The sequence below is a fragment of the Sphaeramia orbicularis genome, chromosome 3 (genome assembly GCF_902148855.1).
Source record: "Sphaeramia orbicularis chromosome 3, fSphaOr1.1, whole genome shotgun sequence".
In the NCBI taxonomy this organism is placed as follows: Eukaryota; Metazoa; Chordata; class Actinopteri; order Kurtiformes; family Apogonidae; genus Sphaeramia; species Sphaeramia orbicularis.
The window spans coordinates 7,268,972-7,283,230 of NC_043959.1; the positions used below are offsets into that span (position 1 = coordinate 7,268,972).

The window sequence follows — 14,259 nt, forward strand, 5'->3', positions numbered from 1 at the left end:
TGTACCTGCTTTGTTAGGTACCATGAAGTAACGGTACTAATATAAGGAATGATGTTCAAAGGGATAATGTGGATGTGGACAGGTGTCTGGATCAGCACTTATGTTGGTCTAATGTTCTAAAAGTGATGTTCTCATGTTCTAAAATACACCTTTGACCTTACATGTGTTTTTCTTGTATTTTTTTATATTTACTTCTTGGATTTAAAAAAAATGGCACTTAAAGGTAAGGAACCAAATACGGTAACTTTATTGACCTTGATTTTCTACATAACAATAAAACATTTCGGTCAAAGTCTTGTTATGTCCTCCAATAACACATTAAGGCTGAAATTTGGTATTTCAGAGTATTTCTATAAGTGACCTATAAAAGGTTAAGAGTGTCATCCAGAACTGTTGCCAATCCCCCCCAGTTACCACACAACAGTAAAAACCCCTGTGACTCAACAACTACAATACAGCCCAATATGAAAAGAGACATCAATTAAACTGCTTACATCTATGACTGTTTTATGTTAAGACTTACCGCAAGAAAGGTAGAACAGCAGTGACTGGAGGTCTGTTGGATTGTTCAGTGTCAGATCGTGTTCCCAAATCTATTAACGTTTGTAGCCTCCAACTACTTCCACCAGGAGTACGGGTTTCAGTCCAACAACAACCAGTTTCTCTGGTATTTGAAGACAACATTGTAAGCATAACACAAAAAAAGGATACAATATTACAATGATTCTCGGTTCTTGGATAACATACTGAGGATCAAAATTATTATGCTTAATAACCATTATTTAATCCATGAAGACCCAAACTGCAATTGGCGACAAAACCATCTTCTGATCTAACCTGTTTAATACCTGTAATACATGTGAATAACTGGTGTAAAATACAGTTTTCATCTTTTCATGGTCATCAAATAAGGCTCATTTGGATGTTCATAGGCTCCATAATGAATGTGGAAACACCGTCATCTTCTACAACATTGATTCACCAGTAAAACCCATGGAGTTGGATCAATGACAGTGGATGGACACACTTAATTTGTGTTCAGTTAATGATATATCTGCTGAAAAAAGTCACTTTTCTCCATTTTTGATAAAATACCCATCAACTTTAATCTGAGCTTTTATGAACATGTACATGGTCAGTAAATTAATACATGAAAATACCTAATATTCACTGAGAAAACGGAAAATACAGAGGATAATACTATAATAAATGGTGTAAATAACTTAAGAAAATAGAAGAAATAGAGTGAAAAATTCATTTGGGAACTGACACAAAAGTAGCATTGGGTCTTTATGGGTTAATTAATAAAGGTTACAGTTTTAAAATAAATTAAATAATTGAAATAAATACTTCACCCCAGTACAAAGGGTTTGTCATTTGGAAGGATTCTTGTCTCCACAGTTTCAGTTTCACACCACTTGTGTTCATAATTCAGCTCATCCTCTCTCTTGTCAATTTCGCCACTCTGTGATGCTATTTCATAGCCACAGTTACCACTGTAACAGGAGTAGCTGTGCTGATCAGAGCACATATGGTAGGTCTCCTTGTTCCGAATTTCTATCTGTGGAGAAAAAAATATTTAAACAGTTCCTCTGTTAAAACAGTCCTTAAATTAAACAAATTACATTTCACTTACAATTTTTATATTGCCCTCTCTTGAATACCATCTTTGAAGTTAAATATTAACTGAAGTCAATACTTTGCTCAAACAGACTTAGGCCCAGTTTCAATTCACTCCTTCCCCCGACCCTTTCCCATTACCCCTTGGCCCTTGCACTTGGCACTACCTCTTGAAATGGAGCTGCAAGGGGTAGGGGTTGAAACATTCTCCTGTGAAATGGGACAACCCTTCACGACCTGTTACGTCATCAGCAGTCATCAATGCCGCTATAAACAGATATGACAACTTTGTTTCTGAAAGTATTGTCAGTAGCTGTAACTGTCTCTGTTCCATGGTCGTCTTTTTATGGCTATCAACTCTAAACCGCAGAATGCGATCTATAACACATCGAAAAGGCATTAAACGGTTGATCAAATGATTAAGTTGTTACGAAGAAAATACGTACATTTGTTTCTTTCATCACACTGCTGCACTTTTTTGCTGTGTTTACCTCCATCTTGCCAATGATTCAAACAGAATTATGGGAAATTTGTCTTACCCCTCCGTTTGTAGTGTAGTCCTGGAAAATCTCTGTTTCGAGGACTATACAGCCCTATGCCTTAACCCTTCCCCTTCGTCTAATCAAGAATCGGGACAACACTACCCCTTCGCGTGTACGTGCAAAATGGAGGTGGAGGGGTAAGGGGGAGGGGCCAAGGGGTGAATTGGGATTCTCCTGATGGAAGATTATTACCTCCACCAGGAGGTATTGTGATCACTTTGCTTTGTGTGTTTGTTTGTTTGTTAGCAACTTTACGGGGAAAACTATTCCAACCATCTTTACCAAATTTTACCCACAGATAGGCCTAGGCCCTGGGACAAACCCATTAAATTTTGGGCCAAGTAGGCCAAAGTTCAAGGTCACAGCAAGGTCACAAAATCTCAAATTTTCCTATCTCTCATCATTGAGCAATTTTCGAAATTCATAAAAAATTCAAAACGACTCCGATTAGCCTCCAATTTGATACACCCATAGCTTATAACAATATCTTGTATCTGGCACAAAATTGTCCACATCCACTGTAGACTGTGGACTCTGTGGACATTTCAATTTAACATTGAAAATCCCATTTACGACACATCTGTCATTATAACTCAACAAATATTGATTGGAATTTAATATAATTTGACATACACATGACTGGTACCAAGCTTAAACTTTTTCTGCTGTATGGAACAACCTTGAAACTGTTTAATTCAAAAAGAAATAGTCGATCCACACATGCACACCATTTGGGGTGCTTGGTGGAGGTTTGCGTTCTTTGAACACTTGTGTTTTCATTGGGGTTTGTTTGTCTGTTAGCAAGATAACTCAAAAAGTTAAGGAAGGATTTTGATGAAATTTTCACAAAATGTTGATGCTGCCACAAGGAGCAAATGATTAAATTTTGGTGGTGATCGGGGGGGTGGGGGGCTGATCTGCCTTGGTGAAGGTCTGAGCTCTTCAAGTGCTTTTCTTGTTATTTATTTAATCAAATGGACTCAAATGTATCAAAATTATCTAAATATAAATTACAAATACTTGTATTTATACATAAATATATAATCCAAAGTACTGGTTTTATAAACATACTTAGTTAAAAGGAATAACTTGTTTTGTAAAAAGTTGTGTACCAAAAATACTGTCACAGATGGTGACGTTTTCATAACCATGTGGCTAAAGGCATTATTCTGAAGAATTTAGGACCGTCTTGAGTGTAATTGTCATTGAAATCTTTACTGTGCTATAGTAAAGAGGCCAACAGCAAAAACATAACAAACAGTAATCACTAAACAATAACAAAGAGGATGAAAATAGGACAATGTATTATGATCAGGTGATAATTATACAGGCTTGATGGATTGCTAACGCAAAATGACAGCGGTGACATAAAGCAGTAATGCCTAAAACATTACTAACAAATATTTAATAAAAAACACTCAAAAGAAAGCATAAGGAACTATAACCTAAATGAATCAGAGGTCTTTAAAAAAACAGATTCAGATCCAAAGTAACAGAAAGGTAAATCTCAGTAAAAAGAGTTAATTTAAGGAACAACCTAAACAAAGATACAGAAGAATCAAGATCAAATATATATTGAATAATATATATGAATAATATCCCACCACCCTCTGGCCGTCTGACCCTATCTGATCCCCCTCTGCAAACCTGGTCCTCTTTCGACCCTGTGACACTGGAGGACATCTCAGCACTTTTATCCAAAACGAAACCCTCCTCCAACTCTGCAGACATCCTCTCCCATAAGCTCCTTGTCGGTGTCTTTGACACTATTGGACCATGGGTCACAAAGTTTTTTAACCTGTCGCTCACAACTGGTTTGTTTCCCAGCTCCTTCAAACAGGCCATCATAGAACCTAAACTAAAGAAAACCACACTGGACCCCACAGACTTCAAAAGCTACAGGCCCATTTCAGAGCTCCCCCTATTGGCCAAAATCCTTGAAAAAGCAGTGTCTAAACAACTTACAGCTTTTCTGGAGACACACCAGATCTATGACACTTTTCAGTCTGGGTTTAGACAACGCCACTCAACAGAAACCGCACTATTAAAAGTGTCTAGTGACATCCTGATGGCGGCTGACTCCGGGAAATCCACGGTCTTGGTCCTGCTAGATCTCTCCTCGGCCTTTGACACAGTGGACCATACCATAATGATTGAGAGACTGAGGGACCTGGTAGGGATGTCAGGTCATGTGCTAGACTGGTTCTCCTCTTACCTGACCGGCAGAAGCTTCACTGTGTCAATAAACAACTTCCAATCTGACTCAGCGGATCTACTGTGTGGTGTGCCCCAAGGCTCTGTCCTGGGACCAGTCCTATTCTTACTCTATGTCCTCCCACTTGGCCACATTATCCGACAGTACAGTGATGTCTCCTATCATCTATTCGCGGATGACATCCAGATATACTGCTCCTTTAACTCCTCTGAGCCCCACAAACTGAGTTCCTTAATCAACTGCTTGTCAGAGCTGAAGCAGTGGCTAAATGATAACAGCCTCCAGCTGAACTCCAGCAAAACTGAGACCCTCATCATTGCCCCGGATAGTGCAATCCCAGGGATCAAACATCACCTTGGAGACCTGAGTTCCTCGGTAAAGACAAAACTGAGGAATCTGGGTGTCATCTTTGACCAGGACATGTCTTTAGAATTCTACTCCAAACACCTAGTCAAAAACTGTTTCTTCCACCTACGCAACATCTCCAAACTCAGATCTATGGTGTCCACAAATGAGCTCGAGATGATCGTTCACGCTTTCGTATCTTCTCGCTTAGACTACTGCAACAGCCTGTTTACATGCTTAAACAAGAAGGAGCTGGCCCGTCTACAGTTTGTCCAGAACTCTGCTGCCAGGCTCCTGACCCGCACAAACAGGAGAACCCACATCACTCCCATCCTTAAATCTCTCCACTGGCTCCCTGTTCTATATCGTCTTCATTTCAAAATTCTTGTGCTAACTTTCCGGGCCCTACATGGCCAGGCCCCTGCATACATTGCTTCCCTGATCCAGCCCTACAGCTCGACTCGTAGCTTGAGGTCTTCAGGACAGTACCTGCTGATGGTTCCACGGACCTGTTTAGCACACGCGGTGACAGGTCTTTTAAAGCTGTGGCACCACGTCTATGGAATGACCTGCCTCTACACCTACGGTCCATGGACTCTGTAGAGAGCTTTAAAAAACACCTCAAAACCCTCCTGTTCAAAAAGGCTTTTTAGTCTCCCACCTGACCCAGGACCACCACAGACTGATTACACTCTATGTATTCATCATAACGTACTCCATGTGTCATCCCCCCCCCCAGTCTCTCTATATCTCTATCGCTCTCTCTTTTCTCCTCCTTTACTCTCTCTCTCTCTCTTTAACCCCAACTGGTCAAGGCAGACAGCCATCCTTCAGGAGTCTGGGTCTGCTCGAGGTTTCTGCCCGTTAAAGGGAAGTTTTTCCTCGCCACTGTCACCAATCACAAGTGTTTGCCCCTGAAGGATTCTGTTGGGTCTCTGTAAACTTAATTTGATTCTGATTTGAATTGATAAAGCACTTTGTGACTCTGTCTGTGAAAAGTGCTCTATAAATAAAATTTACTTTACTTACTTACTTTACTTTAATAGAGTCTTTAAAATCCATTAAATCTAGTATATTAAGAAATTATGCTACAGAACCATGTAGCATAATGTTCTCATGTGTAATGTCTTTAAATTCAATTTGTGGATAGTATATATTTTTAGATATTTATAATAAGTCACTGTGCTACTGTCTTTTAATTAGTTTTATACTGCTTTTATACTTTTATTACACTTTTATACTGCTTATATCTCTGACTTTGATTGTATATTTTAATCTTTTACATATTTCCACTCTGAGACCTCTGCATAATGATTCCTATGTATCTGAATGTGTACAAATGGTAAATAAAATTATCTTTATCTTTATCTTTAGCAGAACATTGATTTGGTGTTGAATGAAATGATGTCTTGAATGATGTGAATTGCAAACAGAATCAGTTCTACCCTTTATTTCCCCTCTTAAGTCACTTTTTTCAGATTTTGGGTGTTTTCCCCTTTATTAGAGATAGTGAACTGTAGAGAGAGATAGGGAGGATGGGGAGGGAGAAGGGATGGTGTGCAGCAAACGACCTGGGCTTGGAGTTGAACCCAGTTTGCCTTTTTTTTTTTCTTTTCTTTGGAAGCCTTTATTGTATAAAGTTTAAAGTCATTGTCAGTGGTAAGACAATACAGTATTACAGTATTACATTATTACAGACAATACTGTATTACAGTATACAGTAAATACAGTGACAGTATTTTGTATCTTGCACAATCAATCTTTATTTTTTTGCATCTTGATACACTTACTCTTTACACAGAGTACCCGCTTTATTTTATTTCATCTATTTATTTTTCCTTGCTTAGCGCAGAGTTTATTTTCTTTATTTTGTTTTAGTTTAGCTTAAATTGTTTTAATTGTACAGTTTATTTCCTTTATTTCATTTTAGTATAGTTTCAATTGTTTACATTTGGAACTCGCAAAGTAAGAATTTCATTGCTCCGTACTGCTGTGCATATGATAATAAACTTCTTGAAGCTTGAATCTTTATTGTCATTGTCATTTGGTTAGTTAGTTAGTTTGTAACTTGTTTGGTATTTGGCCACTTGTTGCACTATTGCAAGTTCTCTGTCAGCAGGTTATAATATTGTTACTTCTCTTCATTAAAACTAAAGTGCAAGAAATAAAATAAAAAGCCCCAGAGTGTCTATCATAGAGAATTCTTTAATGAACTAATAGAATTCAGTCTTCCAAGTTATCCCCTACTTTTCAAAATGATGTGCACTGTCATCCACTGTTTTACAGTCAATGGTACAGTGTTTTATTTTTATATAAGGTGTTTTTCCTTCATATCACTGCTGGATCATGTGTATGCTGCACTTTACTGTTGAACATATTAAAGGCTGAGCACATTTGAACTACTTTGTATTATTTATATGCAAATTGGTAACAAAAATAGATAGATAGATAGATAGATAGATAGATAGATAGATAGATAGATAGATAGATAGATAGATAGATAGATAGATAGATAGATAGATAGATAGATAGATAGATAGATAGATAGATAGATAGATAGATAGATACATACATACATACATACATACATACATACATACATATAGTATATACACATACATTAAGATTAAGATTTTAATGATTTTAATGTTTTTAATGTTGAATATTTAATTCTACCCCGTTTTGGTTATTCATTTATATTGACATACATGATGTTGTTTTATTCCACTCCTTCATTTCGCATCGATCTGACAGCATCATGTTATGTTATTTCTGCCCTCTCCACTATGATACATTCAAAGTTAGTCATGTTTTCATGTTTGCTGTGCTCATCTCTTTTATTGTTTGCTATTGTATTTTATTCTGCTGTTGTGCACTTTTGCTTTGTCTGTCAAAGCACTTTGTAAACTCAGTTTTTAAAGGTGCTATACAGTATAAATAAAGTTATTATTAATATTCTTTATTTGTCAGTATATAAACACATGTAGACATGAACTACACACCGAAATGAACCTTCTGCTTTTGACCCATCTCTAGAACATGCAGGAACACACCACACACTGCAGACTGGGAGCAGTGGGCTTGCCATATGAAGCACCCAGGGAACAAATGGGGATTTAAGTGCCTTGCTCAAGGGCACATCAGCCAACAACTTTTCTGCCAGTCTGGGGAATTGAACCAGCTACACTCTCCAGCCCTCTAGGCCACGACTGCCCCATATTCATATATGGAGATGTATATGTATATACAGTGTTTTTTTGTGTGTGTAATTTTCCTTGACTCTAAACCTAAAGATAGATTATCATTTAAAGGAACTGATCTCTTTAAATACATTCAAAGTCATTTTAAATCAATGGGAAAAGGATAAATCAGGATGCTGATGTTTTTCAGGTTCTGTTTTGATGTTGTTGTTATACTTTTAGTACCTTATAAATTATTGATGGTGTTTTATATGCATGTTCATTTTTCTGTGATTTATCCCCCTGAGACCCAGTAAGTAAACATTTTCGCCGTTTTACATTAAATAATTGCCTTAATTGGAAACAGCATGATGCAACAGTTTTGTCAGATACATCTTTCTATTTTTTTTTTTTTTTTTTTAATATAATGTACTTTTCAGTAGACATTTCTTTCTTTTTTTATGTAAAGCTGTGAAACGCTTGTCCACTACAGAGGACAAAAATGCATTGCTGGGTCTCAAAAGGTTATGTATGGTTTTAGAACTGACTTTTATTATGTTTTATGTATGTTCTTAGTGTGGATGTATGATGTATGTACATTTAATGTATGGCGGTGATTTCTGTTTTGTGTAACTTCTGCTGCTGTCTTGGCCAGGACACTCTTGAAAAAGAGATTATTAATCTAAACGAATTTTTTTAAATTTTAAATAAAATTAAAAAAAAAAAAAAAAATTATAAAACAAACTGTGGAAACCATGACATCAGCATAAATTGCTTAACTTCATAACTTAAAATGTACCCAGACTAGCTGAAAACTTGTATATGTATATTTTTCATACTTTTATCTTCAACAAATGTTCTGTTAGAGTCAACCTTTGTCTAACCATCCTCCACTTACAGCTGCCTTCTATGTCAAATCAAATTTTATTTATATAGCGCCAAATCATAACAAAAGTTATCTCATCACACTATACATATAGAGCTGGTTGAAACCAGACTCTCTAGCCAATTTACAGAACCCGACGGAATCCTCCAGGAGCAGATATCCACTGCACTGTTGGAGAAATGCAGTTCATCTTTCTCTTTTGAGCTCAGTAAGTTTCCATCAAGAAAAATGTGCATTAAAATTTCTATTATCATGTATACACATAACAATGAAACAAAACCAAATACAATCATAAAAAATCACCTTTATTCCCTGAAGGATGTTAATGTAAAAACTTACAAACATATAAGTTACTAACACACTCTGTAAAATCTCCACTGACTATCTCTGCACAAAGTAAGTGATTTGCTCTAAATGACCTGTTCACACATACATATTGTCATTTACCATATTGCATATCACAGCTCTTAAAAAACAACCTACCCTAAAGGTTCCATTAGAGCCACTTCCTTTGGGTGTGAAGGTCATGGAGCCCGAAATGTAGTGAGCCGCAGATACCAGTGAGACCAGCGTCAACTGAAGCAGGATCACCGTGGTGACAGCCATGTTGCCTGGAGTCCACCTGTGGCCGATGCTGCAGGTGTTTTCTGACTCCAACATCCAGCGACAGCATCGTTTTATACTCTCACCTGCTGAATGATTGGCTTTTCTCAATACAAAAGGATGGCTCACTTTCCTCTGTTCCATCCTCTTGTCCAAATATGCTCACTTCTGGCTCTGCAACACCAAAGCCACAATGCAAACCTCTTGGCTTCACAACAGCTCAGTAACTGATTCCATCCATTTACTAGAACTGTTTTCACAGGACTACTGGGCATTTAGAAATGAACCCTGCACATTGGTGAAGTCTGGAATTTTTTTTATATTAACCCATGATAAACTAATACACTTCAACTTACACAGAACTGAGCCTGTTGAAATTTAGGACAAACATTACTCCACATTCATCTGATCACCAGAATCCACAGTTCTCTCTTGATGCAAATGGATCTCCATGCTGTTGTAGCACGGAAATTTTAAACTTACATCCAAATGCTTTTAAACATGCCTTTAGTTTTGCCAGTGCAGCCAAATAAATGTATGTTGATTCCAGAGGCATCACGTAACGAAGTACAAATACTTTGTTACTTTACGTAAGTAGAAATTTTGGTTATTTATACATCACTGGAGTAATTATCATTCAGATGACTTTTTACTTCTGCTCCTTACATTTTCCCGCAATTCTCTGTACTTTCTACTCCTTACATTTTAAAAATAACCTAGTTACTCCTATCTCATTTGTTTTCATTGTGGTTTGTCATCATTCAAAAAAAAAAAAAAAAAAAAAACTATCCGGATGAATGGCACCATCTGGATAGAGTGAATTTGATTGTGGTTGGATAAGAAACATATAATATTCCGACACCCTATTGGTTTGTTCATGACTTTTTGCACCATTCCAATACTTACATTCAACTAGTCATCATACCTTCCGCCCCATAAACACATGATAACCCTGTCATGCATGAATTATGAGAACTTTAATCAAAGTTTTTTTTCCGGAGTGTATTCCTAGTTTATTCCTCTTTAGGCATGAAAAAAAAAATCAATGCGATTGATTTTTTATTGATCTATTTTTCATGGAGTTACAAAAATGTTCACTCAGCTGGACACCATGCGTTTAATTTTAGAGGCAAAGAAACATGTATTTACAGATATACTATGTGAAAACTATGAAATGAAAACATTTTTAATGCTGCTAATCTGATGTTTTCTCACATTTTAACATACCTGCATGCCGATAATATGCCAAAAACCAAACCAAACAAACAAACAAGCAACTTTTGTTTAAAAAAAAAACGAACAAAACAAAACTGTTTATTTCAGTCTAGTAACAATTATCAATTTTTTACACTCAAACATGTTACTGCAGATCAGGTTTATCTAGAAGAGCAAAGTTACAGTAATGGTATGAATTGCAGTGTATGGGATGATGCACAAAACAACAAATCCATAAATATACAAGAAAACACCTTTGATCAGCTGTCCACTGTAGTGACCACTATGCATGAAAGGGTTAATGCTCAGTCCTACACATATATGGTTCCTTAATACATTTGCATTGGACTAAAATGCGTTAATTTTCAATGGGCATAAATGCAGCTGAAACAGGTAGACTAGTGTATCCCAAATATTTCAACATTAACATTTTAATATAACATCATAGACATTATGGCCTTCAGAAAAATGTTTTTTGGGGAGGTGGGTAGTGCACCGTAAGCCCCTGTGGCACCGCCTAAGCTTTTGTCCAAATGGCATTTTTTCTCTTTACATTTACTTTTATTCTTTAAGTAGTTTTGAAACCAGTACTTTTACACTTTTACTTGAGTAAAAAGCTTGAGTTGATACTTCTTCTACAGAAGTCTGTTTAAACCCTAGTGTCTATACTTCTACCTGAGGAATGAATGGGACTACTTTGACATGTCTGATTGATTCACATGTAACTTCATGGCAGAATTCTTACTTTAAAAATTTTATGGCATGTAAATAAGGCTTATGTTTGTGACTAATTATGGAAAAAAAAAAACTACAAAACTGTCAAATGCACACTGTGAATGTGCTCTAAGGCTGCACAAAAATTAGCATTTATACTTTCACTGACGAGGTTTCAAACCATGATAAGCTGTCTATATAATTTGCGCTTGTGTTCTCCTTTTAGTATTTCAGGATTGTACCTCAAAGAGACCAGACTAAGGCCATGATCCCAGGGGTATCCTTAGACTCCGAAAACAACATATACTCCAAGTAGATTCTCTCTCTCTCTCTTTTTTTTTTTTTTTTGTTGAATCTGGGTTATAGCTGAAAGGACAGGCAGTACTCTTTGTTGTTCTTGAATCAAAGGAATCTGAATCCATTATCACAATCCTTTGTATTGCGGAGACTGCTTTCAAATCAAGCCATTCTGGACTTTGTCAGGCTACCTCAAGGAAGTAAATTACAGTGATTAAGTATCATTTTACATGCACTGAAAACTTGAGAAACCTGGGTGTTGTCAACGATATGAATAAAGAATTAAGGCTTTGGCAACTTCACATGCCAAGTGTACTTTGAACTCATGAACAAGATAGCGCTAGACTTCACTTCCGTTTCATAATCACCATGTCGTATTTATTGATAGGATGACTTTTGGAAGAAGGAGCCAAAGTTGGTATTGGATAGCTTACAGAAGATCATATCCAGGCCTTTGAAAGCACAAACCTAGCTGAAAGACATGCCAACAAGTTATTTGGTAATCACCAAAGTCTGTATTATTCTACTTATGAATAGCCCCTTTTCCACAGCACTTCTGTTTCGGGAATATTACACCTTTATTCCGGAACGATGTCTGTATAAACAAAATGGTGGGCTCATTTGGTCCCACCTCTGTCATGGCTCTGTAACACCTCTGGAGGTAGAAACAGAGCCGTGATAAAGGTGGAATCATGATTCTGAAATGCTATGTAAAAGGTACACCTCTCGTTCCACAACCAAGATGTGACGTTTTGATGACGTATTGTGTGTGAGACCCCCATGCCGGGGTGACTTAAAAAGGAACATGGGCTGTGTACAGTAAACAAACTTATCAACACGACCAGAAAGATGTGGTACTGGGGAGATGACTAGATCCGCAAGCTGTCATCACTTTGGGAGGACGACTCTATCCATGCTAACATTTGTGGAACGGTGAAAGACAGGTCGACCCTGGAGAGGTTAGCAACACCGCTATGCTACACAAGTTACACGTCACACTATACGCTGCATAACCGCCCCTTTGATTCCGGAATGCAGGTCCACTGTGTACAAGTCCAGCCTCTCTCACCTCTGTTAGCCCTTTGGCTTGGCTGTGGAAATTGGTCACTGGTGGCAAAAAGGTGGGATCAGAATCTCACCTTTACCTCTGGGATCTCTGTGAAAAAGTAGCTAATGATTCTTAAAACAGAAAAATGAGAATGATCACCCTACTGAGTTCACACATCACAATTAGCTGTCTTCTGCCACACTGACTTTGCACTAAAGGAGCTTTTGTCAAAACTGAGCTCATTGTATTATTATATTGGATTAGGCTGGCAGAATTAGACTGTGATTAGGCAGATAATCTGCATAACAAACTGTGTGGGGAGTGAAAACTAAACAGAAGAGAGGTATAATGGAAATGTTTTAAGTTGTATTAGAAAAAGTAATGATCAAATGCTTTTAACTAAAACGTGTCTTGACCTTTATTTCTTTCTTCTCCCTTTACAGTCAGCCTCAATTTAAATATACCTGTCCCCATATGCATCTGGACTAACTGCATGGTTACTGCATGAACTAAACCCCCCCCACCCCCCACCCCCCCTTCCATTTTTCCTGGATCTGCCACTGATAAGTGACCCATAGTTTCCTGAAAACATTCTGATAAAAGGAACAATGATGTTCTGTTTTTTTTTTTGTCACATTGACCTCACTTACCAGAAAATACAGTATGAAGAGGAACTATTTTACTAGTCTGTTTTACTCATTGCTTTGTTGTATGTCACATATGATCCAGGCACTGACTTATTGAATTTTACCTGCAGCTAGACTTGAAGAGGTAAAATACTTCCAAACCACACAGCTATGGTTTGTTTCAGCTGTTACGCATTCTTAAACTAGTAATTACAGACTTAAATCGGGCATGTAAAACACAGAAACATAGATGCATGTCATCAAATACAATGTGACTACATGGATAAATTCAGGATCTTAAAAGCCTGGGCACTTAGTAATAAATCCACAAAGAACTGACAAGAATGCAGGCCTTTGCAGAATAGGCTGCATGACATATGACATCTGTGAAGAGAGCACTTTCTTTTGCACATACATGTGCTGATGACCCTTTATGCTGCCCTTCTGTCGCATTTTCTTTTCCTTACATGTCCTTCTAGTCTTCTTCTCCTTCTTTTGACATTGTGTAATTGCAGCCATTTGTTGATTTGCACTTCACAGCCTCCTGGCCACATGATCATGAGAAAAACAAAATACACTACCTTGATTTCTATGCTTTTATGTATCAGGACATAATAATACTAATACTAATACTACTACTACTACTACTACTACTAATAATAATAATAATAATAATAATAAAAACCTGAACATTCTAAAATTATTTACATACAACCTCAAGTGTTAAACAACACACAACAGACTCCAGCATGTTTGATTTAGTGATTTATTCCGAACATGCAATGAAATTTAATATAAATGCGAACAAGCAAACATAAATAATAATACAAATATCAACAATCATAACCATCTTAGACAGAAGAACAGCACAATAGTTCCAGTGAGTGCAACTTAGCATGTCATTTATTTATTTAATAAAAATTAAGCAACAATAGAGAAGCAGTATATGAAAAACTAAAAAAGTACACC

The 14,259-nt window shown here is 37.0% G+C and overlaps 1 protein-coding gene across 1 annotated transcript; it reads right to left on the reverse strand.

Annotated features, from left to right (window-relative positions):
• Nucleotides 1-508: 508 nt before the first annotated feature.
• Nucleotides 509-9,632, reverse strand: LOC115439316 (uncharacterized). Its single transcript, XM_030163147.1, has 3 exons — nucleotides 9,271-9,632; nucleotides 1,356-1,561; nucleotides 509-664 (listed from the first exon to the last, which is right to left on the reverse strand). The coding sequence occupies exons 1-3, from the start codon at nucleotides 9,532-9,534 to the stop codon at nucleotides 520-522; spliced, it is 615 nt and encodes a 204-aa protein (XP_030019007.1). The 5' UTR covers nucleotides 9,535-9,632; the 3' UTR covers nucleotides 509-519.
• Between the last annotated feature and the right edge of the window lie 4,627 nt (nucleotides 9,633-14,259).